Raw genomic sequence first — 26856 nt, 5'->3', positions numbered from 1 at the left:
TGATTCACACATCAAGTTTCTCTCCTGCGGCTATAACAGGCTAAAGCTTTGTGTTAATTAACCCTCTATGGCAGAGGTTCCCAAACTGTGGGGCGCGCCCCCTAGGGGGGGCGCCGTGTCATTGCAGGGGGGGCGGAAGCCGTCCGGATAAAAATAAAAATAAAAAACATGAACACTGTATGCGCTGGGTTTTTACCTTAGAATGGCCAACTCTGATATTCCTATGTCAATTTGATACAGTAGAGGCTTCCACACTTCCCATATTTGTGTCCTCTGTCACTTTTATCAGTTAAAACTGTTTAATCCGTTGTTAACATGCTCTAACCTGTTTTTCCGAGCCGCCTTTAAACGCAACATGAGCGCGACGACGCTCGCGCTGGGTTTACACCTGTGAAGGAGACCTGCTGCTGCTGTGCGGAGCTACGTAGGTTTGTGTTAGAATCACGGCAGCAAACCAGCAAAACGCAAAGAACTTTTCACAGTTTTTCCCTCCAAACTAACCGACTGAGTCGAGTAAAGTTGTTGGATGCAGGTAATGTTAGCTAAAAGATGACTAGCTAATATCAATACAGAACCTTTAGCTTAACAAGTACCTTGTAGTAGGCTACCGATGTTGGTGTCTATTTTCAGCTACGTACATTCATTTTGCCCCCAAAAAAGTCCCCCCCCCCCATCGTTTCAACCAGACAGCCATTTGTAATCCATAGGGGGGACCCAGAAAATGTTTGGAAACCACTGGGGGGGCGCAGAAGAAAAAGTATGGGAACCACTGCCTTAACTTCACTTTAGGGGATTATTTTGTGATGACGTCATCTTCACTAGAAGAACTAATGTAGATTAGATTCAGAGTCAAATATTAAGAAGCTGGGAAAGTAAAGGTTGTGTAATATTGTGCTCCTGTAGCTTTGTAATTTGATATGCTGATGGTGTTTATTTAAAAGTATTAAAAGTAGCCGCTAACCTTTTTTCAGCTGGTATAATGCACTTGTGTTTTCATTTTATTAACTGATGCAGCCAAAAGTCATCACACTCCCACCCAGTTACTTTTTGCATCTCTATTCAAAATCAGTTCTAAGGAGATGTCGTTCCTAAAACAACTCAAGAACATTAGCTTGTGGCAGTTCATAATCCTTTCCAGCAGCAAAGCTAACCCAGTACATTGACAGTCGACCTCAAAATTGTACAGTTTCATTTTTATAACCACTTTTAGTCTTAAAAAAATGAATACAACTCTCTCCTACTTTCCCACATCTATATAACTTTGGCTTGTGTATTTTTGACCTTCTATGGATATTTACATATTTCATATTGGCTCCACCACCTGCCATGGTTACCTCTGACCCATGGACAACCCCCTACTATTCCTTAAAACAAATTAACACTCTAGTTACTGACCTTCATACATAGAACAGCTGGTGTAACAGTTATTATAGTGAAGTGGAGGGTTTTTTAAAATTTTTTATTTTAAACTGCCCCTACGTACATCTTTATCAGCTATTGTATGTGGGGGTAAAAGTGTTAGACCTGTAGTAAGAGACGACATTTTTATTTTAGAGAGTTTAATTAGTGAGAAGGAGCTCTCATCTGAGACTGAATTGTTTGTTTTATTATGTTTTCTTGGCCAGCGTGTCATTTAATTTCATGGCATTTAACTCACTGAGACATTATATTGTACATGTCGAGAATGTGGAAAGAACATAATGACGTTTGATATTGAATTTGAGCATTCAACGTCTCTCTTCCTGTTTGTCCAAACTCCAGCCAAGTGTGTCCCTGGCTCTCTGAAGCTAATCAGCTTGAGATGATATCTGCTGTCAAATGTAACTTTTGTGAACAATAAGCAGCGATATTGCAGGCGAGTGTGTGTGTGTATGTCTAACTGCAGAATCAGATCTAAGCCCAACAGTGCTGTGACTCATTTTAGCACACCACAGGAAATCATTTAATGGTGATAACATTGAGCATTCAATTTTTTTTTTAACAGTTTTACTTAACATTTGTTTTTAATTAGTTAAATTTAAACTTGATGAAACTAAAGCATTGGATTTTTTTTTTTTTTTCGTTCCAAAACCTTTACTTTTTAGTTGCGGTATTAACTTGCAATGTGTCCTCCAAGTAATGTGAGCCCACAAAAATGCTGTGCAGTTTGGCTTTGCAATTAAAACATGACATTTATGTTAATAAATGCTTATTTGGAGAAAGTTGGTTTAAAGCAATTAAAAATGAACACTTGGTGCCAATGAAAGATGGCAGCAGCAGTGGGCACAATGTGGGGGAGGGGGAAAAAGAAAAAAACATTGATATGAATAAAATATAACAGCCATCATCTTTAAAGAAAATAATTCATATGAAAAGCTGCAGTTAAGCAAACAAATGCTTAACCCACTGGTCTAATACTTTAGGCAAGTTTGTGACCCATTTAACCACAACCACACAGAAGATCCCGACTCTCTGCACTGCCTTTTGTACAATTTGATACTAGCTATTACTTTTTCTATATTTTGGATCAGAAGGTTGCGTAAATAACCCTGAAAGGTTTCAGATGGTGGCTACAGTAGACATTTCCATCAATGATCATCATTAGATTATTTTTTTATGGAGTTCTGAGCTTAATAGATTTCTGCTTTTGCTATTAGAATAAACAGGAAATCACCCAAAAATACTTTAAAGAACAGGTGGTCCTGTTGGAAGGGCTTTTTCCTTGGGTAATGGGAGGGGAAACTCTGAGATAGATTTGGCTTTTTGACAGGTCAGCTTGGTTGCCATCAGGGGGCAGACAGGCACACGGGACTACCGGGGCTTTTCCCAGTTAGCCAATTGGTTAGTTGGCTGGTGGTTCAGCCCATGGAGAAGCTGTCTCACTCAGTCTTCTATACCTCTTTTCTGCTACATTCAAGCTCTTCGTAGATTAACTCACTGAGCGGCAGCGGAGTGGAACCTGTAAACACATGAACAAGAGCTACAGCACCAGCTGACAAAACTCGTCCCACAAAGCCTGGGCTACAAAAACAAACAGCCTCTGCCATGCTTATTGAAAACTCAACAGCCAAGAAAGGGGAAAAGCCTCCTCCCTCCCTACTAGAGGCACATAAATTAGATCTCCCTGTTTGTGTCTTACATCCAGCACAGATGCACAGTGATATGGTTCTTGCTCTGTGGTATAATGGCCTTAAGCAGTACATGATTTGGTGGCTGCTCCAAAACAATCACCACCACTATCGGTGTTTAAAAGCAATCGCAGACAATTGCTTTTTTATTGCTGAGAAAATCCAAGCCGGGGCACTTTTTCTTCCCAGTCCGTCGCCTGGTTGTCATGATCATAATTGGCAGGTTCTAGTAATTAGCAAATTTCTTGGTACATTCCTACCTCCAAATGATGTGGTGACATCTGAAACCTCTTCCTTCCAAGAACAACACGATTACTCCAAAATGTGCTCCAACAACACTTGCCAAATTTGGACGCTGTTAAATTTTTAGTCCAATTTAAAAAAAAAAAAAAAAGTTGTGCAATTTTGTCTAATCTTTCCAGTGGTTGGACTATTTACAAGGGAAAGATATGTTTTGGAAATTCCTAGGCTGGGATAAACTCCAGCAGAAAGAGAGGAAAAATCTAAATATTAAATAACATTTGGGAAATCGGACAAAAGAAGTTGAGCAGAAAAAGGGGCTCAAACTGTCTGTCATGGGAAAAAAAAGCCTGCTTTATAAGTGGGTGATATTAATGACTCAGTGAGACAAGTGTGAGAGAACAGAGGCTTACAGTGCCAGCGGGGCTAACACTTGGCTGATTTTCACATGGTTTCTCTCATTTCCAGCCCTGAAGTCTGTAGCCGCTGCAGACAAGTCACTCTGCATTGCTCAGCCGCCATTATGGTTGTTTCCTTCTGTTGCTCGTCGTTACTCATCCCTCACCCGGCTCTTGTTTCCCAAAAGATTAAGGTAGAAAGCCCAAAGGGGCTTAGAAAAGGCAAAGACAGTCGTACTATCAAAACTTTGCATACTAACTTATCCAAATATTTGTTAATGCTTACTTCTTTCTTGAAAAATATTTTTGGGTCTTTCTTTGAAAACTACTTAATTTTAAGAAGCCTTCAGGCCAAGACTTGACCTTCAATTTTTTTCTGTATCACTTATAACACAACTAACTACTCTAACAAATTTGTAGAGAACTCATAAGAAGAATTATGTCGGTTTTTATAAGAAGTATTTGTATTCCTTGGATCTTTTCAGTTTTTTTTTTTTTAAATATAAGGTAAAAGATGCATGGTTTTCAGAATGTTTTTCAAATTAGAATCTGAAAAGGTGCTATGTGTTTATTTTTCACCACTCTACTGAACATTCCTGTATAGAATCCAGTGCAGTCACTTTCCTTCAGAGGTCACCTGAGTAGTCCATCGGTGTGTACGCTCGGTGTAAGTCCAGCTGATCTGTGATGAAGCCTCGGAGGTTGCTGGAGAACATTAGCGGTTAGCATCACGATGGACACGGTGCAACATGGTGATGGCGGCACCATGCAGTAGAAATGCTTTTGTTCAACTGTTGCAGGGAAACTAGGGGGGAAAAAAATTATGGGAAGACGGGTGGAGCTAAATGCATTTAGAAATATGACTTAACACTTGACTGAAGGTTCACTTTCCAGTAAGGCTGCAGCTTCCATTGTTGTCATGGAAATGGCTATGGAAGCTGGTCACTGAGCTGGAATTTTTAATGCAGGTCAGTTAATCGACCTAAAGAAGTTGGTATGAGAAAAAAAAACGTAAACTCGAATGTGGTAAGGATTTTAAAAGAATGTTTAATTAAGTCGACAAGTGAATACCAAACATGGTAAATAATCAGTTGCAACCCTACACATTACAATGCCTTTCCCTTTAAACACCAGATGCCCTGTCCTCCACCAGGGCATATGGGTTACAGCTCTCTAAACTCTGAAGTAGCATTCATGCTAAAATAAACTCCAAAATATAGACCTACAGATCTTATTTGATTGGAAATATGCTAAGTTGCTTATACTTTTTTTTTTTTTTTTTTTTAAACCTCTGGCTATGCACCCCACTCAGTGAAACGTTGGGTGCAGAAGTTTGAAAAGGGGAATGTGCTGACGTTATAGGTTCATTCTATATTTGCCCTGTGCCACTTGCAGCTGTCTCTTGGCAGGCTAAATATAATGTGTGGCTGCTATGCCACATATTTCCTCTGGTCATATTGCACTGTACTTTTTTCTTTTTTTTTTGGTCTGATAACATGAACAGTGGTCACATCTCAAAAATGTTACACAGTTTCATTGACAAAACATGATTTAAAATGCTGGGGAATAAGACAACTTTTAACTGGAAGACTCACAAAGATTAGCCAGAAAACAGGAGACTGATGGATGCATTATATTAGCACCTGATTACCTGCCAAGACTGTTTCTGCAGAGAAATGTTTCAGTTTTTTATAAGATCCTAATCACCAGAAAAGTGCTTGTTAAAGCAAAAATACTGAGCAGGAGCTGGCTCACCAATTTCGAAGCCCTGTTTAGCTGCACACTGGAAATTTTTCACATCAGAAAACAAACTTGCATCACATATTTATTGAATTGAGAGGGGATCCGAAAGCACCTTTCAGAGCAGACCAGAACGGATTTGATTATTCCACAGTGTTCAATTCATCATCCAAAAATTAAAAGTGTGTCACAACTGCGGACTTACCCAGACGCCGCTGTTGACCTCCAAGACCTCTGACACATTAAATTTGTTTTTTGTTTTGTTTTGTTATCTGCAAGCCACAATCATCAAAATCCCAATAAACAAAAGGAAAAAAATGATCTACGTAATGAATCTGGCATCATTTAATTTTCTAAAGAGAGTAAAACAATATTAAACTTCCTCATAATGTACATTTTTAATATACACCTGTAGTTGTAGCTACAACAAACTTGGCTTCCAGAAGAAAGCTATTGTCGAAAGCCATAAGAAGGCCTGTTTTCAATTTGACACAATTCGTGCAAAAGGGCCCAGGCACAGACATGGAAAAGGGTGCCATGGTCAGTGGAGAACTGCTCCAAACAAGCGGAGAGGCTCGTCATTGTTTTGAAAGCGCTGATCCTGCACACGCTTGTACACAAACGTGCATAACCAAATCTGAACTGGATGTCGATTACTCTATAAGGAGCTGCTGTGCTGAAAGTCACAGTGGAGAAATATGATCCACAGCTGTTTAGATGTTCTCTTAACTGTTTATACATGTTAATTGAAGCTGGCTCCGTACCAAGGTCGCATAATGCTGCTGGTCGAGTTGTTACGAAATATAGCGAGGGTAAAGATGGATCACGCTCGCCTCAGATGTTCTGATCGTTCTCTAGATTGTGAAGTTACACAACACCCCACATCCACCTCTCCCAAAAAAATTTATTTGATACATGTTTTTTGTTGTTGTTGTTGTTTGTTTATGATGGGGAAAATACATTAGCCAGCATGTTAACCCAGAGGCCATGACATCTTTTCAAAACCATGAAAGCCCTTGCTTTAATACACATGGGAACTAGAGCAACTTACAGTACACACTTGACTAAACATTAATATTTCACGCTTCCCTTCGCCGAGTCTAAATGGATATTTTAGCGAGTTGGTTTACTTGATAATATGATGTGGTAATGTAGGTGGCTTTCCAGCTGAATGAGACTTTTATTTTTTTATATTTTTTTTGCTGTTCTGTTCTCTGCTTGCAGCATAAAAGACTGGGTGTTCCAGATCCAAAAAGACTTGATCACATTAACAGACAAAGCCAGCGGGTTGGAGGACCTAATAAAGGTAAGAGGCTTTATTTTTTGACGTTGCTATTCTTTAGCAAATAGAGGCATTAAATTGGTTGCATGGTGAATGATGAACACCATTACGTCTGCGGCTCAGGTTCTAACCCGACTCTGATCGTTTGCTAAATGTATTCTTTTCATTGCAATGTATCCTTAAACTTTTTCACTTTGTTTTGTTTACAACCCGAAACTCAAATGTATTTAATGTGGATTTTATCTGACGGAAAATCAGTGAATCATTTGTGACGCGGAAGCAAAATGGATACATACCTTACAATAACGCTGCAAATTAATGTCTGAAAAGTGGGCGAGTCAGAAGACTTGTAGTGATCCACAGCTTGGGTAGGAGGATTTGACAGGACACTTGTTGGACACACTTCAATCAAATGGCTCTTTATCCAGAGCCTTTTAACTAGCCGTTTGTTTGATGAAAGGTGTGTTGGGGAAGGAGGACATCTAAAAGTTTTGAGTGTAGAAGACTGGACTTGGGCCATACCCTTTTTTTTTTTTTAGATCAAAGCATGTTAATGTTTTGTCTTTCAAAGTCCAGACCTAGATCCCAGAAAGCATCTGTAGCAAATCTTTGAAAACTTAAGGTGCTCTCTGAGTTTGATCTGTTTTCCAAAGAGGAATACGATCTTCACATTCTAGGTGTACGGCAAGATGAGGGGAAATATAAAAAAAAAATGAAAAGGGTATGAAAACTTTTGCAAAGAACTAAGTGATGTCAGCATAGATTGCAAGAAATAAGATTTCTTCAGCTGAAGTTAATTATTGTGTGTGGTTTGTTACTTGGGTTTTATCCTCTCATTAACCCTCTTTTGCTTGACCCGATCTGTTGGAAAAGCATCAACAGACTATTTATAGTAACTCTTCCTTATATCTGGGGCGACATCATTTCCTTTCAGCTTGCACAATATACACACAGATGAGATCAAGAACAAAAGCTTTCAAGTGTTGGCTAAAATTGCATCCAAACTCCTTTAAGACAGAATTCACACAACTTCTTTTTTTTTTTTTTTTTTTTAATCCACGAAGATAGATGCCTCCGAGGATAAAATCAGTCAACTTTGAAGCGTCACAAAAATCAGCGGCAAACATGATTATGTTCGTGGAATGACTAAATTAACTGCATGCAAGGAGCATGAAGACGAATGCTCGCATATGCCTCAGCTCTGTGATTTGAATGCAGGACAGTAGAATGCCTTCCGGCTGCTAAATAATTGGATGTTTGGCATTTTTATGTCTTATTCTTTTCGCAGGGACATATTCTACATTCTTGTAAATAGTTTGCTTTGGCTTGACAGTACAATTTTATCAGCATTAAGGTAGCTTTTACTGGGCTTTGGCGATTGACATTAATCAAAGGGAAAAGCTTAATCAGAATTGTTCTTTTGAATTAAGTGAAGTTTAGGAAAAATGCATGACTCAAAATGTTAAAACTACTACCAAGGTCCTGGTTTTAACTCTCTCTGGAAGAAACTGGGTTGTTTTTATTTCTATTTTTATATGTCTTCACTTGACACAAAGTTATCTCTCACCCAGGCATTTCTCTCTCTTGTGATTGTCTTAGATATATCATAAACACAAAACCCACTTCAGCGTGGAATCTAACAACGCGAGAAAGCTGGTGGCAACGGCTGCAGGAAACATAGAGAAACTGCTAGCTAATCGCTCCGAAGCCCTAAAGGTAAGATTTCTTTTTTCTTTTTTTTTTCCAAACCTATAACAGTGAGAGAGCCAGGCTCTCTCAAGTCTTTGGATCTGTTGTTGGACGTTGTGCTTTCAATTGTTTGTGCTATCACGTATCTCTCTAAGCAGATTGAATCTGTTTTCTGTTTGTTACAAATGAGAACAGGCTCTGGAACTCTTCCACTGCTTCAAGCCGTTTGCCGATCCAACATAATCAGATATCGTGCAGATGGATCACTTTAAGTTGCCACTTAAAAATCTTTGCATTATGTAACCATTTGTGCTGCTTTGTCTTGTCGTTGTCACAGAGGGTTTGTTTCTAATTCCAGCAAATGTTTATTATTGTTGCATCTTTCCTTAGGCCCATCCAGGACCACATGGGTAGTTTTGGACAATATTTCACTGAATGCAACTCGAGTAAAAGGCCAAACTTTTTCCAACAGGAATAATAATTATTATTATTATTATTTTATGTTTCCTCAGCAGATGATTTTTGAGGTTGCATCAGATTTTGTGCTCATATAAATTCCACAAAGCACGTTATTCCATCTAATGACTTTTTTCTTCGTTTTTTTTTTTTTTTTTTAAATAAGTGAAGGGTATGTCTTAAACAGTTTACCTGAAGGTTAAACTTAAATATGCCATTGCAAATATGATTCATCTAATTAATGCTTCCACTAAAATTAACTTGCAGGCAGATTCATTGACAATCTTTCCCGAAGTGAACAAATGTATCATCAATTTATTCAAACTTTGCTACACAAAATATACCTGTCATCAAATCTTGGAGGCTGCTACCATTTTATCTGCTGCCCCCCAATAAGTTGAGGAAGTAATTTTTAAAGAGTTCATGCACTGAGCAGACTTGCCAGATACAAGGCAGCGTCATCATTGTGACTTTTGGTTCTGTGTATGTACACTTAGAAATGGCAGGAGGTGAAATTGATCTGCACAACCTTTCACTGCTCATGAGGTTAACCAGATCAGGCCGACTAAATTAGGGTCTTGGGACGTTCCCAGTCTCGATCAATCCGGCTCAGAGTGCCAGAAATATCCAATTAAAGTCCGACAGCCTGTTGCCATGGTCACAGTCCCATCGATTGCAACGTCAGTCCCGCCAAGCATCCCAATAACTGCCTAGGGATGAGGGACAATTAGTTGCTGGTGTCGTGTTGCACCTGGAGAGGGAAACGCGATCGCGCTGCGATCCCGGGCGGAAAAGCTGGGATGTTGAACTAGAGATTCGCTCATTACATTTTATCTGACTCATCAGCTGCACATTTTAGCTATTAAGAAAAGTGTGAAATAATGAAGGAGGAGATTGCTGATGGGCAGTTCATTGATTTAATTGTTGATTAGCATCAAAGGAAAAATAACAAGCACTGTCGTTTGTTTGTCAGTCGTAATGTTGATTTCTCTCCTTTTGAGTCTGGTCTCTCCCTTCCTTTTGTTTTAACAAGAAGGTGTTGTGGCTCAACATGAGCTTAATGCAGATTTTCTCTCTGAAAGGATTTCTATTTATCTAAGAAAGATGAGTGTAAATTTGTGGCCCGTGTGTCCTCTGTCTCTGCAGACAGTATACTAAAGATAAGAGGTCTACTGCAGACGATTTGCCATTGGGATGTTGGCGTGTTGATATAAAATTCACAGTTCCATGAGACTAGCAGCAGAAGCAATTAGTTGGTGAATTACCTGGTGTGCCTGGTGAAACTGCACATCTGCCGAGCTTATATGAAGCGCAGCGCTCCTAGGAACTGTCAAGTTTTTTAGCCAGATTAAAATGCTACAAAGGGCGTCACATTAAGATTTTTCACCCAGTCCTTTTTGAGGAATCAGACTATTTCACCCGTGTCTTTTGAACTTGATTGCAGTCCCTGAATCCTGACATTTGTGCCGAGACTGTTATAACTCCATGCAACACGTTTTGCCGTCTGTCTCAACTTCTTTAATCCTATTCTTATTAAAAAATAGTCTTATTTCACGTCACATGCTTTATTTTTTTTTCTTACCCAATGCATGTCTTTTCCTTTTAAACTTTCCCCTCAATCCCGTTCTGCTGGCTGTATTGCCTGTGACTTCGCGTTGCTTCTCCCATAGCTTCAGCCTGACTTTCTGTCACACTTAATTCCAATTTTCCTGTGTTTGTTTTCCCTCCCTTGTTTTTCCCCTCCATCCACTTCTGTCCTTTCTTGTTTCTTCTTTGGGGTGTGTGAACATGCATGTCAATGTTGTCTTTTTCCTCTTTCTCCATTTCAAACTGCTTTACATTTGAAACACTTTGAAGTAGGATACTTCTATGAAATAGAGTTATATCTTGGTGGTACAAATTCTTCTAAGTTTAATTTTTAATTGTGGCACTAAAACTGACAGTGAAGTAATTCATAAGCATATGTATCGGTAAGGACACATCATTCAGTCCCATTTGTTTAAAATCTCCCCTTGTTATTTAATAATTTAATAACCCTTAAACGCATACTATGCATACAATTAAATGATATACATATTCTTCAGAAGGAATAGTTGTATTTGGATATCTTAGTTTCTGACCCTCTTCCTTTTGTGCCATTACATAAATCTTTCACACCGCAGCGTAGGTGTGATTAATAGTGAATGAACTCGTACCACACAGTCTCGACCAACAGACACCTTTTTATTTTTATTTTTTATTACAATTACTCAGCCGTCTTTTTTTTAACCTGGCTCATCAAAAAATAGCCTCCTTCAGATATTCAGTTCACCTCCAGCTCCTCTGGCTCTCTGCTCATCAATTATTGAACGGCTCTTCTTAACCAACAGCCTTTGATGGAGCCGCTAACGTCTCCCTGTGGAATAGGTCATTCTTCCTCCCACAGTGACTCGGGTAGAAGTCTCTAAAAATGTTAGCAAATTAGGTTTGTTTGTTTGTTTGTTTTTCTTTTATCCAGTTGCTATATTTCTGGCTTAGAGACGTCCCAATACATGTTTATTTTTCTAGAAATGAAACTGTCCTATGGTCAGCCACCCACACTTAGGATTTTTCTTTTATAGTCTCCTTAAGGTATGCAGATGGCATATATAAGCCGATTTTTTTTTTTTTTTTCTGAATTGATGGTTGGACAAAAGGGGAAAAACAGAGCATTAACACACATGGCACATGAAGTATCTCTTTGTCTGAAAGCAACAACATGTACTTTGTTCCCACCTGTAGGTTCTTGCTCCTTGGGAGGAAAGTAGCACTTATTTCAAATTACATACATCTATTAAATGATCATCATCTCTTACCACCTTTTGAAATAGACTTAATGTCAGTGTGTCTATCTATGCATTGAATTATCCATGTGACTTTTGGTTCATCTACTCTTCTTTTTTTGTTTGTCATCTTCTTCCTCTTTACTGTCTTGTATTTTTGCCATTGATATATTCAAGGCCTAACTTCTGTTTGACAATCTGTGGAAAACTTGTACTTTTTACTTTAAAACTTCAAAAATAAGTGATAAGAACTAGAAAATTGATTCAGAGTCTCAAAAGGTGTCAAATGTTGATATAAAACTATCTAGGAACCGTGTGATTGGAAAACAAAAATGAGGCTAAAATGACAAAAAAACTCATTTCTTTACTTTGGAAAGTATAAGTAAAAAACTGCTTCTTCTCAACTACACCAGAGAAAAAAGACAGACTACTAAAGATGGCGTTGCACCACAGAGCAGACTGTGAAATTTGAGTATCGATTGCCCAGTTGTTTCAGGCCTTGGATTGCATTAGTAGTTTGGCAGCAGATTTAAAAGGCTTCGGCTGCCCACCAGAGACGGAACCACAATTGGTATCCCTTTATGGAAACAGAAAAAAAAAAAAAAAAAACAGTTGTTTTTCCGCCTCAACTTGCTGGAGTGACTCTCCATCAAGAGAAAAACCAAATTTGCTTAATTGAGAGTTGGGCTGCTGCCACCAAGATTGAGAGTGGGTTTAGTTTGACTTATAACTGCCAAGAAGAAAGATGGCCTGTGCTGCAGTGGGACTGTTGATGAATAAAATGTCTCTGGTCTCTGGGAGATTTTGGTCTGCGGAGTGCATGGACCACGGATGGCAGTAGGTAACCATGACACCCTGGTTGCTTAGCTACAAAGGGGATCATAAACAGATGCCCCTCTTCCAATGTGAATATTTTTGCTTAGCTACTTTCTCTGTTAGCAAATTTTGTTTTTAACGCTGGGCAAACTAAGTGAGAAAACTCTCATTCGAGGACCCTCATCAGTCTTTTTTCATGTATAAAACTCTGAATTGCTTGTTTAGGAGCTTCCGTGCTCATTAACTTGTCTGAAGATGACTAGAACAACAGCACAAGTAGTGGAATAGGGCTTTTTTTTATTTATTTATTTATTTTTTTTATTGCTGTGTTGTGTAGTGGTGTGTAATTATGGAGGAGACGCCGATCTCTAGTGTCTGCAAGTGCGTTATTAGGCTGCCACTTGATGACATGCTGTGAGTCATTAGCCTCTGCTGTTAATCTTAATAACCGAGTACGGACTCGTGGAATCACAGATCCATTTACAGAGCTGTAACAAAGTATTCTCTCCTTTGAGGGAAACCTTTTGTTGTTTGTTACAGTTTTTTGAAAACATGATTAAATGCAGAAAGGGAATCCCCCCCCCAATGGTGTCTTCATTTATTTTAAAAGCATGAACCTGTTGTTTTGTCCATTGTAATGAGCCACACCCAGGTCTAAGCGCCAGATCGGTTTGCTTAGACAGAAATTTATTTTTATTTTTTTTAATTCCAGGTAGATTCAATAGTTGTTAAATTGTTTGTGCATTTACTCTGGTGCTCTTTGTTTGATATTAAACATGTTGTATTAAATTGTTTGTTTGATTGGGATACACAAGGCACCCAGCATGTTCTCCAGGCTAAGAAAAGTTTGTGTCTTAGTTTTTCTAAGTACTTCTGATAGGAACAGAGTCGGCTGCATGACACACATGCAGGCCTGAAGCTGCAGCTGTAATTCACAACTTCACTGCACAAAGCGGAAAAATACTTAATAAATTGTATTATTTTTATCATAATCCTCAAACTGTGTAAATGATACTGAACCATAATTTTAGAAAAAGTACCTTTATTAACTTTTGGATCTCTAGTGAAGTAACTGACTCTATGAAAGCTTTGAATGGGACCTCAAGCTACCACTTGAATTGGATTGTAATGTTTTCAATTCGCAATTTACCAATTAACCAATCAGAAATCAGTCTCAGCTAGTTTCCCCTTGCTCGGGGAATGGCATGAGGCATACTTGGGAATCTTAAATGCATCAAATCTAGGAACTTCCATTATCTATTCTTTATAATCATACCAACCAACAAACTTTGCTTCAAGGCACCTTTTTGGTTATTCATAAATCTGAGGTGTTAGGCTGATTCTGTGACACACACTTTCAAATTTAATTATGCTAATCAGATGCTCCCAGTTGTAAAAGCAATATCTTCTGTTGATACTGCGCATGACCTTTTGTTCACAACTTCTACCTCTCTCCCTCCCTCTCGCAGCACATTTCGTTCTTGTCGTCTTCAGAAAAGAAAGAAAATCCAAATTGCACGTCGCGCCTCTAAGAAAATTTGAAATCGGTATTGTGGAGAAAAAGCCAAATTGGGCTGACGCAAGTTGGCTAGCGCTTTGCTCAAAATAAAAAAGTGCGGAGTTGCACGTCGCTGTAAATTTGGCAGGCAATTACCAGGCATTTTTCTAGCAACAGGCTCTTGTTTTGTTTGATAATTTATGGCCCAAGCTTATCTGTTTCACGCTCTGAAAACATACATCTGAATCTTGCTACTAATGTGTGCTTAAGGAATTGAGCTGATTTTGTGACTGTGTGTGTGCTTCTGGCCACCGATGACTCATTAGTCACCACTTCCTGGAGTGTGTGTGTGCGTGTGTATGTGGCTGCTTTTGTCAGCCACAGCTGTTGGACTCTGTGTGTGGCTCCACTGAACCTGCTTTTTGTTTGTCATCTCTGTTTTCCTACATGATGCTTATCAGACATACAGTGTGCATACAAAGAGGGGAGCGTGTGTTTGATGTCTCCCTTATTAGAGCTCGCCGCCTTGCTCAACGCTGCTATTTTCAGTCCCATTTAGCTGCGGACAGGAACACCTGTGCTTCGTCTTGTACAAACAAAATTACGCTCGTTCGTTGTGCTGCTCACTTCATTTCCTTTGCTGAAAATATATTTGATTTCCATGACGGGCGCATCGATAATGGTGGAATATCTGGCGCAAATTGATGATTCCCCTCACCTGTTGTTATATATATATATATAAAAAAGAAGCAGTTTTTCAAATGTCAAGTTGGTCGCAATGTTATCTAGAGTCTTAGAAACCAAAGGATAGGTGTGATTATTATTTAATGCATTGTACAGTAGCAATCTGGGTGTTGATTTCGGTGCACGAAGCTGCCACGTAAACACTCCAGCTGGGTGCAGCTGTTATCGGGTCTCATTTGCAGCCAGCTGGCACGCAGACAGCAAAGCACGGTCTGCTTGCTGAGGAAGGGATGAGTTGTCAAACCAGGGCATGATGGCAGATCTTCAAACCAACACCCGTTTCTAACAAGTGGCGTTCTGCAAAGCCAGCATGTCTTAATGCTTCTTTCTTGTACTTACTGTACAGTTGTTGTCCTTCTGTTTCCATTGTGTGTGCGCCTTTGTTTCTCTTTTCTTCCCCCCCCCCATCCCCCTTTTTCTCAGTACTTCCCTCCCAGCTCCCCATGGGCTGAGCAGGATAGATCTGACTAAAGTGGTGCCAGTCACAACAGCAGATGCTCATGTTTCCTCTGCTCTCCCATTCCTCCCTGCATATCAGTGGGGTGGCAGGTGTGTCTGCGTGTTTGCGTGTGTATGCGTTCTCTCCTGGCAGGACTAGACGCTCTAATCAGGGTGATGGGATGGTGTGTGTGTGTGTTTTTTATACAGTACCCCGAGTGTGGCGCTTTACACAATATGAAAATCACAGGAGCTGGAGTGTTTCTACGTCAGAAGAACGTGTATTGTCCCTGTGATTTTTTTTTTTTATCTGAAATCGTCTTGTTAGCTGAGATGTTTCTTCAAAATTCACCCCATTCATCCATTATTCAAATGAAAAAAAAAAAAAATCTAATTAGACAAATGGCTTACCTTCAAGACGTGGCAAAAGTTGCTTTTGATCATTACAAGGAATCAGTTAACCTCTAACAAGATGCTAATTAAGGTAAAACTAATTAGGAAAAAGAAAATGTAGTAAATACACAGGAGGGTTTACGCTGGCTTGGAGTGAGTTCACACATGATTTGGCACCACCAGTGTCCCTAAAACCGTCGAGGCCAGTAGCAGCGTCTACCATCGTCTACACCGAGGAATTGCTCTACGAAATTAGTCTATGCAAGTGGCTGAAATGAGCTTACTAAATACGGTGAGATCAGGATCGTGCATCATCTGGTGGGAGCCATAAGTAGACCAGCTGATCCTCCTGATTGACAGGAGTCAGTTGAGGTGGGTTGGGTCTCTNACCACGATGAACCCCTCCCTTTTAGAGGTTTTCCAATCAACCTCTAAAGATGGATTAGAAAAGAAACCACAACTTCTGAGACAAGCTATTTATTTTCCTTCTGGGGTGGGAAGGACTTCTGGGGTTTTCCAGAATGGAGAGGGCAGGATTTTCCTCCCTGACCTCTTAGCTCTCGTGATCTGATTTCTTTAGACCTAGTTCTGGACGCGCTGCCTCCATGACCCGATCTCAGAGGAGCAATAGATGGACTGATGGATGGATCTTGGGCATAAAATTGCACAGCATAAACCAGGCATAGATCAACACCCGTTTGTAACGTTGTAATCTCTTAATATGCACTTTATAGAAAGCTCTGCCTTTTGCTGCTAGTTTTAAGAATTTTACCTATTAAGTACTTTCGTCATTATTTGTATTACACATGTCCTTTTGGTTCATGTGGCTCTCTCAGGTGGAAACTCTGTAAAACACTGGAATGGACTTAATGGAGTAGCTAGAAAGTGACAGAAACTGAACCAGATGCTGGCCTTTGACCTCTAAACCTTTTCATCTGCCGCTCAGTTCCTCATTAATGTGCATCTGTTTCTGTCGGCGTGTGTGGTTGCACAAATTAGTGCCCAGGTGTGTGTGTGTATGCGTGAACAGGTGCTTGAAATGTGAGATGACAGCTCTGTGAGCTGAGGTGTGTCGACGATGAGGCCAGTAGGTCCTGTAAATTTTCTATCTGCAGAGAATTCACTTTGAGTAAAAAAAAACAGTGAACTTATGTTGGTAGATGGGCACACCAGAGTGGAGGAAAACGTATTCTTGTTGATTCTTTAAACGTGTCAGTGAAATGCTACTTGATAGCCAAAAGCTAACGGAGATTTGTGGACGAACATCATTTCTTGCATGAAATACTCCAGTTTTTCTGCCCCTTGTTGAGTGTACAGGAATGCATAATTACAACTAAGCTATTCAAAGAAGGATGCAAATAGGGCGGCATCATGTGTAGCTTAGTAACACTTTTTTTTTTTTTTTCAAAAAGCAAGTGGTTTGCAAAGTAAGGCCCTTTTTTGAATATGATTTGATTTGTTTGATCGCGAGTTGATATATCAAGAAAACTTGCCGATGAATTTCTTTGTACTCCCAAATTAAATTTGGAAATGGATTGTTTTATTTCTATATCAATTTTAACCGATTCCTCAATACAAATCAATTGTTTGTCTTTGAATTAGTCTTGAGCTCGACAGGAAAGTGAAAACACAACTCGCATTATGTTGCTGCAACTCGAAGGCATCATATGCTTATATATGTCCAGTAAAAAGACCACCATGACCCCAACTGTCAGCACACATCTTTCTCAAAAGATTATACAAGCTTTTGTGTGGTTACAGTTATGGATTTCCCTCCCGCTCCCCCTGCAGGACAGGAGAAAGCACATTGGCCATATGTGTACCAATAACACAAATGTAAAGAGAAATGAAGCTGAGATTGTTTTTGAGCTAACCTGATTTCAAATGACAATAGCATCGGCCCTCAGCATGTGCTGTGAGATGTGAAATGATGTCAAGCCAGATCTTTGGGGAACGGGAAGGAAAATCTGCATTGGCAGTTGCCTCTGAGCCAATAGACGATTCAGTGAGGAACTCGGTTTTAGCCAAAAAAATGAAAATAAATCTTGATAGATCTACATATAGGAAAAAGATATTTGTAGGACTGCGATTAAGTTATGTAATTTAAAATATGCTCAAGTAATTAAATTTAAAGTCGTAATACGTAAAATTAAAATGTCAGTAAAAGAATATATTTTTTGTTTTGTTTATGATCAGGTTTTTCCAGGCTGGTAATGATTTCCACTTTCTTGCCTGACCTGCCGAATCAAAGTTAAATCAATTCTCATTTTATTCAAGGAAAAATATCCCAATTTCTATCTATAGATAATTAATTGTTGCTTTTTTTTTTTTTTAAGTTTTTATACTTAGGCCAAATGTGGCAGCTATATTCCAAAGTGCATTTTACATTGAGGCACAGCAATCAAAACCACTTTGATTGCTGTGATTGCCTTAATTTCAAAGCAAAAACTATATCAGTAATTCACTAAATTAATCCCCTCCTTCTCATATCATCAGTAAACTTGTTTCTTCGTCAGATTTCTTCTCTTTCTGCATGACTTCATGCCCTTAGAGCCGTGCATATCAAAAGGAAGAGATAGATTTCATATTTCCCTGGGGAAATTAATAGTACAGTGCATTTCTGGACCAGGTACAGATTAAAAACTGGGTCCATTATAAACCCATTAACCTAGTCATTAGGATCTGGGGAAAGATTGAATATGTGGGTGTCTAATTTTAGAGCAACACTGCCGTCACTGGTTCTTACAAATGCCAGATATTGAGTGCAGTCTCTTGAATTTGTGGCCAAGTTCAGGGTTCATGACATCAAATTTAACATTTCATTAATTTCATGATCGCATCTTTGACAGTTGTCTTTTCCTCAAATAAATCTGTAAAACCATCTTCCCCCTCTCCCCCCACTTTCTTTTTAGAGACTTGCAACCGAGGCCGAAAAGTTTCAAAAGGAACATGAGTGGACGGTCAACGGCGAGGTGAGTGTGTGGCTACGGCCCGATCTGATAAGTTCATTATCATGAAGATCAAGTGGTGCAGTAATCTGCATGTGCAGAGTGAGCAGAGCGACGTGTTATTCAATAAGATGGTAGTAATTTTGCAATTCTCGTTACAGTAACAATTGTACTTTAATAACTGTCTAAAAGATGGCACTTCATTATCTCTCATAACAGCCTGAAAGGAAGCAGACCTGGTCGTAAGGAACACTAATATGCTACTTTATCGCTTCCAGTTTTCATTGCTCTGAGAGTACTAAGGGTGCATTAAATGGGAATTCACAGCGAATGTGAAGTCATGCTTGTTTTACTCGTTAAGCCACAGTGTCTGAATGTTCGCACAGTCGTTGGTGGTTTTTTGGGGTTTCCCCGTGTTGGTTTTCTAAAATTATTATTATTTAATTTTGCAAATGCCACTTTATTGCAGCCAATTAACAAATGAAAAAATACTGAGTGTTCATTTAGTGATGGAGGGGGGAAAAGAAATTGAACGCAGCCATTAAAGCTTTTAGGTTTAAAATCCTCCCACAGTGCTTCCAAATCTTAATGACTTTATTCCATTAAACATCTTGGCATTGTTTCATGTCATGCATATTCTGCAGTGTTGAAAGAAGCTAAAGTAAAAAAATATATATCTTTAGTAGACTGACTGATTTATACTTTATGTAACTCAACAGATTTGCTGTCCTGGCAAAAAAAAAAAAAAATCTTTTTGCTTAATTAACTACAATTGTCTGACGGAGCCCAATGAAAATAATGGTGTTCTCTGTATGCAAATACCAGGTATGTGAAAACTATACCGATTGGATTAAAAAAAACATTGCAGCTGAGCCAATAACTATTCATATCCCTGGCAGGTTTAGGTCTAAGTAGCGTTTTAATTTTACTAATAGATTTCACTTTTAGTGGCCCTTTCAGAGTCCTGACTTAAATCTGAAAGAAAATCTGTGGAGGAGCTAAAGACTAGCATAATGGCAACAAGTTCTGTCCGTCTCAAAGACTTGGAGTTCCTCACCAAAGGTAAATTGTCAAAATATCAGTAGATATTTGTTAAAAGCTGGTCATGTATTTTAACAAATCCAAGTTTAATCTACAATAATCCCAGTCCAGATTTGATGAGGCATCGGTGTGTAATTCTCAGTGTTGTAACTTTGAGTAAGAATGCCAAAGGTTCTTGACATTAACACAGATATTAAAAACAAACATGTAGAGCATGATTTTTTATCACAGATAGCTTGCCAGTGGCGGCTTAAGACGGTACTTTCTCCGATAGTTGCCACACAATGGTTCTTCAAGTTTGTTTGGTTTTTTCCTCAACTGGAACGCTTCCAATCAGGTGAATTTAACTTTCCTAAGCAGAGGAACATTGCAGGAGCATCGCCAACTTTTTAAGCTAAAACGCTTCATGCAGCAGATTATAGGCAGTGGTTAGGTAGGTAATTTTAAATCTCATTAAATCAAAGACGCTAAAAAAAAAAAAAAAAAAAAAAATTCCTGGGAAAGTTAAATGTTTATCTTTATTGTAGCTTATTGGAAGCCAATATTTCCAGTGCTCATGGATGCATTTTTTCCCCCCCCAACATAAAAATTTATTCCCAAATGTAAAATTTATGGTTTTAACAAAACGTTTACAGTATTATGGAGCATTCCTTTTGTATGTTTTACAATGAAACAACATAATTTCCCTCTTTTACTCCTTTTTTTTTGTATCAAGGTTTTTATATAAAAATAGAACCTAATTACCTGATTCATGACCTGAAAATTTTAAGCAGATGCTTGTGTTTGGCTTTAATTTGATTACAAACCCTTTGAGCTAACTCTACAGTGGCGGCAGCACTTGCCGTTCTGTTGTTGTACGTGGCTGTAAAGTAAGAAGACAGGTGGTGGGAGTCGGTGAACCAGCTTGGTTGCTCTGGGGAATTAGAACGTCAACAGTGTGGCTAGCTCGTTAGCAACCGACTAGCCTTTGTTCTGACAGGAAGCTCAGCAGCGCAAAATAACACCACTTCCCTCGCTGATTCATGCCGTCAGCGAGGGAAGTGGTGTTATGTACAGGGCCCTACCATATAAAGGAGAAAAATGTTTAAAGGGGCAGTATTATGTGAACTTATTATTTTATTTTTTTGTAGCTTTATGGAGTTATTGTCACTCATTTCTGATCTCTTCCTTTCTGTCTTTGGTCCACTTTGCAGGCTAACGAGCTCAAGTACTACAATGCCAAAGATGGCGTAAGTACATATTAATTCACTTTTTTTTTTTTTTTTTTAAGCAGAACACATTATGTATACCTTGGCAACAAACCAAAGGGTCAATATCACTGACACCTGATGAACAGTTCACACCTGTTAAAGGCTCACTTTTGGTTCTGTGAAAAAAATAATGTTGGGGGGTATAAAACGTGCCTTACGCGAATATGAATTCCTCTTGAACTCTTTCACATCTTGTTCCGTATTGGATTTTTCCTCATAATGCTGCGCATAATTGTGACGGAGAGGAAAACGATGCGTAGTTTTGAATGATCACATTTTTTCCCCCCTTAAACAAAAATTCATTAACGTGCAACATTTGCTATGCATCCACTCCCTTTTATAGAACCACAGTGCAAATACAAATGGAAGTCTTTGTAGCCATGTCTTATTTAACTTTAACGGGTTTTGTTTCATTTGAATTCCTTTGCACAGGTGAATAAGACCGCATTGAAAGAAAGAGAAAAAGAAAAGGATAAAGATAAAGAAGAGGACAAGAGCAACAGGTTCATTCCAGACGACTTTGAAATGGACCCCGACTTCAAACGCCTCGTCTCTTACAACACCACCGCCGTCCACATCCCCACCGACATATACGAAGGCTGTAAGTGGAATAGAGGAAACTTCATTGTAAATAAAAAAATATTCATCAAAACTTATTCGATAAAGCAAAGCCAACAGAAGAACAGATAAAGATGAACTATGATGCAGTGGAAAAATGTACCAGGGGACAGACTAGTAAGGTGTTTAGGTAGAGGAACTCCTCCCTCATTTTCAGAAGGCGGTGGGAAAAATTTATTTTTGCTTTGCCTATTTTTTTGGCCCAAAAACATCAGAATTCTCCCTGCAATCCTGTGATGTTTTATTGTCATTGTATTTTTTATTTTTTTTTGACTGAGCTGATTCACCCACTTGTAACTGTGGTGTGAAAACGAATTATCTTCCTTGTGAGGTAATTTAATTAGTCCCACAGCACACAGTCATGCAGAGGAAACCTAAAGGAGTCAAATCTAAATCCATAACAAATATCTCACTGGCCATTAATCGGAGAAAATCTGGTTGTGTTTTAAAATTGTACGGCATTTAACTACTTGTACTGTACGATTTGCTTCATGCTGCTCAGACCTGATCAACTTGCAGCCACACCAGTGTTGAATATCTCTGCTTGTGAGGATTTCCTCTCCGTTCTTAGAAATGGCGTTCTAGTGACGTTCTTGAGGATAAGCCTTGCTTAAACGTATTCAACCAGAACCAGGGTTGGTCAAAAATTTGGGAGATTCAAACGCTAGATCTAAAACACAAATGGATTTTTTAATTTTATTATTTTTTTTTTTTTATCCTACTGAGATGCCTAGTCATAAAATGTAAGGGCTTACAGAGAATTACAGTAGTTAAACTACGAATGTTCCTTCAACACCAGCATTAATGTTAAGTTAGATGTTGGAAATGTTTGGTATTTGCACATGCATGTCAATCACCACTGCTTTTGTGATTGAAATTAGTTTTGCACAAAGCACATAATTCACATGTTTTATTGTAGGAGAGTAATGGAAAAACTAACAGACCTAACAAACGCGACACATTCTGTTGATTCTGTTATTGAATGATTATTGGATATGCCACGTTTAAAACGATGGCAGTGTGCAATTCAATGAGTGGGGTCATTCACATAAAAACATAGCTGTTAAATATTCCTGTTATTTATTTCCAGTTATCCTTTTTTTTTTTTTAAGCGTTAATAAAATATTTCCTGGTATATTTCTACAGCTGGTATAGAACATTCCCCTGCATCCTGTTTCCACTCGTCATCACTACGGTCACCATCTACAGTATACTTCAAAGATAAAACGCTCAGCCTTTGAGCACCATCTGCATTGTAGACAGTTGAAGTATTCTAGTCTATATATAGTTCAAATGCCATCCGCCCACTGGTCAGCACACTGGCCCCCTCTTTACCCTGGTCACCAGCTGCTCCCTTCCCTCATGCTGATCATTGACTCCACCAGTTCACAGCGTGTCGGCACACCCAAAACCGATCCTCTTTGAAGAAGTGCTTGCGAGAAACATTATGCTATTATTCTGTGTTCATCTCGCAGACAAACAGCTCTGCTTTTTTCTTTAAACATTTCATTTGTTGCTTTTTAATTTTTTTTTTCCAAAACAGCCACATTTTAGTATCAGTTGATTGATTGTGGTGTATTCAAAACATCAAATGTCTAATGGAAATATCTTTATTTACCTATTAAATATACATTTCATGTGTAAGATTATGCAATCAGATTATGGGTCCACAAAAACAAGGCAAGATTGCAACTTTTCTTTTTTTTTTCTTTTTTTTTTGAGAAACTAATAATTCTCTTTGTTGCTATAATAATAAAAGGTACATTCCAATTTGCAAAATAAGGTACAAAAATCCTATCAATCAATCAGTCAAACTTAATCGCCTAACTTCTCAATTGGGGCTCATAACAACAGCGGCTACACATTTTACATTTGTTATTTTAGTTTTAGAGAGCATCACAGGAGCCGATTTGATTTTTCTTACCATATTTAGCCTATACTCCTGCAAATAATTGGAAAATTAAAACATTTAAAGGGCTAAGTTGAATATTTTTGATGTGATGTTATGGATAATAGAAAAAAATGTCATACTTGTTGGAAAAGGAAATGCATCATGAAATAATTTAATCAGTTTAGTTGGTCGGTTGCGAGTCAACCAGAATGAACCTTTAAGGTGATGCAACATCTTTCTGGAAATGTTTAGTAAATCATAACAGCAACAACTTTTACACAATTTCACTACAATAAAGTAGATTTTCCCCATTAAGCTGATCAAACTGGTCTAGAATTGACAACACTACCTTTGTTTTTTTTAGGCAGTTTATTCTAGGACAGCCTACAAACTAAGAACACTTTAAATGGAGACAAGTCTTCACACCGACACAACGCTGTGTCTTTCTTCTGGCTGCACATACTCAGGCTTGCCATTGATTTGGCAACAGGAAGGCAAATCCACAGCTGCAACATAACAGGCATCACAGAAGTAATCCTATGAGACCAGCTTATGTTTATATATTAAATTTAAAAGAAAAACAGGCCAATCTCAGCGGAGGGAAATGGGTTGATTTATATCGAGGCATACAGCTTGATGATATTGCTTCAGTTTGTGTTTATTACCATCAGCTGAGTGTTCGATATCAGTTTTGGCAACAGTTCTAACAGTATAGGCCTTCCAAACGCAACGGACTACATCACATGACTTTTATGTCCTTATACAGCGAGTCACTCCCAATAAGGCGGACTATAAATGTGCAGTGACGGGCCTCTGAGGCCTCTGACTGTGCAGACATTTTGTCATTGCCAAATGCACTTGGTTATTTTTACAAGCTGCAGTTATAATGATGAAAAGGCTGGGGGTTGGGTTCAGGAGATTCAATAGTGCATTATGCTCAGTATGATTCAGTCATCTTTTTATTTATTTATTTTTTTTATTTTTTCTAACAGTGAGTGGACTACTGGCAGCTCGGCTTCGGGTATACTTTTAGTTTCTCATCTGTAGAAAAGGCCAGTTTATTTATTCCCCTTAAAGCTCAATAAATGTATGGTCAGTAAATTTTCAGTGTTGAACTTAAAGTAACAATGGGAAGGTATTTCCAAGTTTGACTCAAAAGTTGGCACGTTTCTGATACCAGCAGGGTTGTAGTTGGAGGCCTTCACTTTTTATCCTCCTTTTGCTGGCCTTAATAAATATAAAAATAGACTGCAGACTGCGAGATTTCAAGTAACACCCACTTAGAGTTTACATACCCACCCAGGTTACGTCATTTTCTTTCCTAAAGGTTTCTAAACCTCCAAGGACGTTCTGACTTTTATCTGTTCTCTTCTGTTTAATTAGCATCTGGAAGATGCATGCAACAAAACTCAAAAAGGAATCACTTTGAAGAAGATTAAAGAAACCATCATAATAAGTATACTTGCACATCAAGAAAAGGAAAACAAGTAGCTGAGATGTACCCAAAGTAGACAGTAGTAGCTTGCAAATGTAGCCATATCTTTTCAGTATGTTTGGACATGCTGGAATCACGAACTTCAGTGTAGTTAGGAAAGAGAGAGAAAACACCCTTTTAAAGAAGTGTCGGCAACACAGGTCCTGAAAAACTGAACTCATTACAGGCACTTCCTACCAAAATGCTTGCAGAACGACAACTACAAAACCCCCCACAAAAGGATCATGAAAGACCTCATAACCTTTGATGTTTTCTATAAGTGTTTTTAATTTATCTGCTTCTTTTCTATCTCCTTCAGTGTAGAGCCAGCTTGCATGTAACCAAAAATCATTTTAGCAGTGCAAAAACTGTTAATTGTTTTATTATTATTATTATTATTATTATTTTGGAATCTCTACTGTGACAAGTTTTGCCTCTACTGAAGTTTGGATTAAGTTGCACTATTTCTCTGGAGCAGATGAAGGCCTCTGATGCTAAGTTGTCCACCTGCAACGTGAACACGTGTCAGGGATTTGCTCTTTGCCCGCTCACAGGCTGGACTCGGATGAAGTTCCCATTAGCACCAGCTGTAAAGTTGCTCTGGGTTTTAGCAACTCCCAGTTCTTGAAATCTTGAAAACGACGACCGGCTCCCGCTCTGCCGCCTCTCCGGCTGGCCAGTACATTCAGAGTTGCCATGGCAATGGGCATCTTGGTTGAAGGAGAAGCAGAGACTTGGGCACGCCCAAGATGCATCTCTTTGGCATGAGGAGAGTCAGTTGTAACTCGATTACGGAACTCGGTCTAGACGAGGCTGGCGTCCCTTTTGCTATTTATGTTGCTGTAGGAGAGCTGTGTAATCCACTGCTTTTATGTAGGAGAAGACGTTCTGCAGAGCCAAAGGAGTTGATCTCATATCGGTTTCCCTTAACCTTTGCTCCATTTCATTAGGCATAATACATTTTTGCTTCCTGGTGACAAATTTGTTGCTGTCTTTTCTCCCCCACATGATTGGAATCCATTCTCTGTGCCGATCCAGTGTAGGTGGTCAGACTGGGATTTATCTGGTGTTTGTGTTCGCACACTCAAACTACGGATGAATCAGCCTGTCTGCATGCATGATTGTGATCGAGGGAGAGCTGGAAACACTTGAGGTGTGAGAGTTTGCGTGCGTGTCACGTCACGTGCACGTATCGCGCCGTATAGGGATCTCGTGGCTGCATATGCATGTCTTCTCGCTCATTAGGCAGAGCAGTGTGGATACGACGAGAAGAGATGAAAGGGGAGCGTTGTGGCCTTGGCAGGGGATCCGAGGCTCGTCTGATGCCCGTTTGCATCTACGCTGTGTGACACCTGTCAGCCCTAGACATGCACATACTGTGACGCGCCGAGATACTGCGGCTGCGTGTGTGTGTCTGCGATTGTGTTATTGCCAAAGTCCTTCTGGCAAAGCTCACAGCTTATAAATGGATTTTCTTTTCTACTTGCACCCTTGTGCCACTTTATACACATCCTATTTCATTTATAAAGCTCGCAGCCAAACTCTGAGGTGCACTTAAATCCATCTCCGTCTTTCTATCCTTCCTTCTCCATCCTTGTCTCACTGTCATTACATCCATAACTTGTGTCCCTTGCGAGGAGTTGGATGCCTGCCCGCGATGTTCTAATCAGATAAGTGGGGCTCCCATTTGGATGCGAGAAGGCTCCCAGACAGTTATCTCCTAATCTGATTTCACCTCTTCTATAAATCAATTAACATAAGGAGACAGTCGATGTCTGTCCCCATCTGTTCTGTGACCTCAAGCCCCTTTCCCATGTGGGAGAAAATAAGTGGCGGGACGTACCATTCCTTTTATTTCTTAGTCTCTTCCTATTTCTACAACCTCCTAAAGAGTCACCCTGGGTCTCTCGTCTGCTTTTAGTGAAGCTCTTCTCGCTCCACTTGTTAGTTTAGGTAGGCTGCCATGTTTTAGTGGGTTTTGAGTTATGCCACAGTCTTTCTAGTTTTGAATGAGCGCACCAGTTCTCCTCTA

The 26856-nt window shown here is 39.2% G+C and overlaps 1 protein-coding gene across 6 annotated transcripts in view; it reads left to right on the top strand.

Annotated features, from left to right (window-relative positions):
- cacna2d1a (calcium channel, voltage-dependent, alpha 2/delta subunit 1a) overlaps positions 1 to 26856 on the top strand; it is an 88723-nt gene that overhangs the window by 19104 nt on the left and 42763 nt on the right. For all 6 annotated transcript variants that reach the window (XM_015028160.1, XM_015028161.1, XM_015028159.1 and 3 more), the window contains 5 exons: positions 6710 to 6791; positions 8367 to 8483; positions 18515 to 18574; positions 20785 to 20820; positions 21274 to 21442. In XM_015028160.1, the coding sequence (XP_014883646.1) occupies positions 6710 to 6791; positions 8367 to 8483; positions 18515 to 18574; positions 20785 to 20820; positions 21274 to 21442 (464 nt within the window). The remainder of the gene's footprint in view (positions 1 to 6709; positions 6792 to 8366; positions 8484 to 18514; positions 18575 to 20784; positions 20821 to 21273; positions 21443 to 26856) is intronic.

The sequence above is a fragment of the Poecilia latipinna genome, unplaced genomic scaffold, assembly GCF_001443285.1.
Source record: "Poecilia latipinna isolate Pla-1442-1.1 unplaced genomic scaffold, P_latipinna-1.0 Scaffold115, whole genome shotgun sequence".
Taxonomy (NCBI): domain Eukaryota; kingdom Metazoa; phylum Chordata; class Actinopteri; order Cyprinodontiformes; family Poeciliidae; genus Poecilia; species Poecilia latipinna.
The sequence above is the reverse complement of the archived record's forward strand: the minus strand, read 5'-3'. Positions and strand labels throughout refer to the sequence as shown.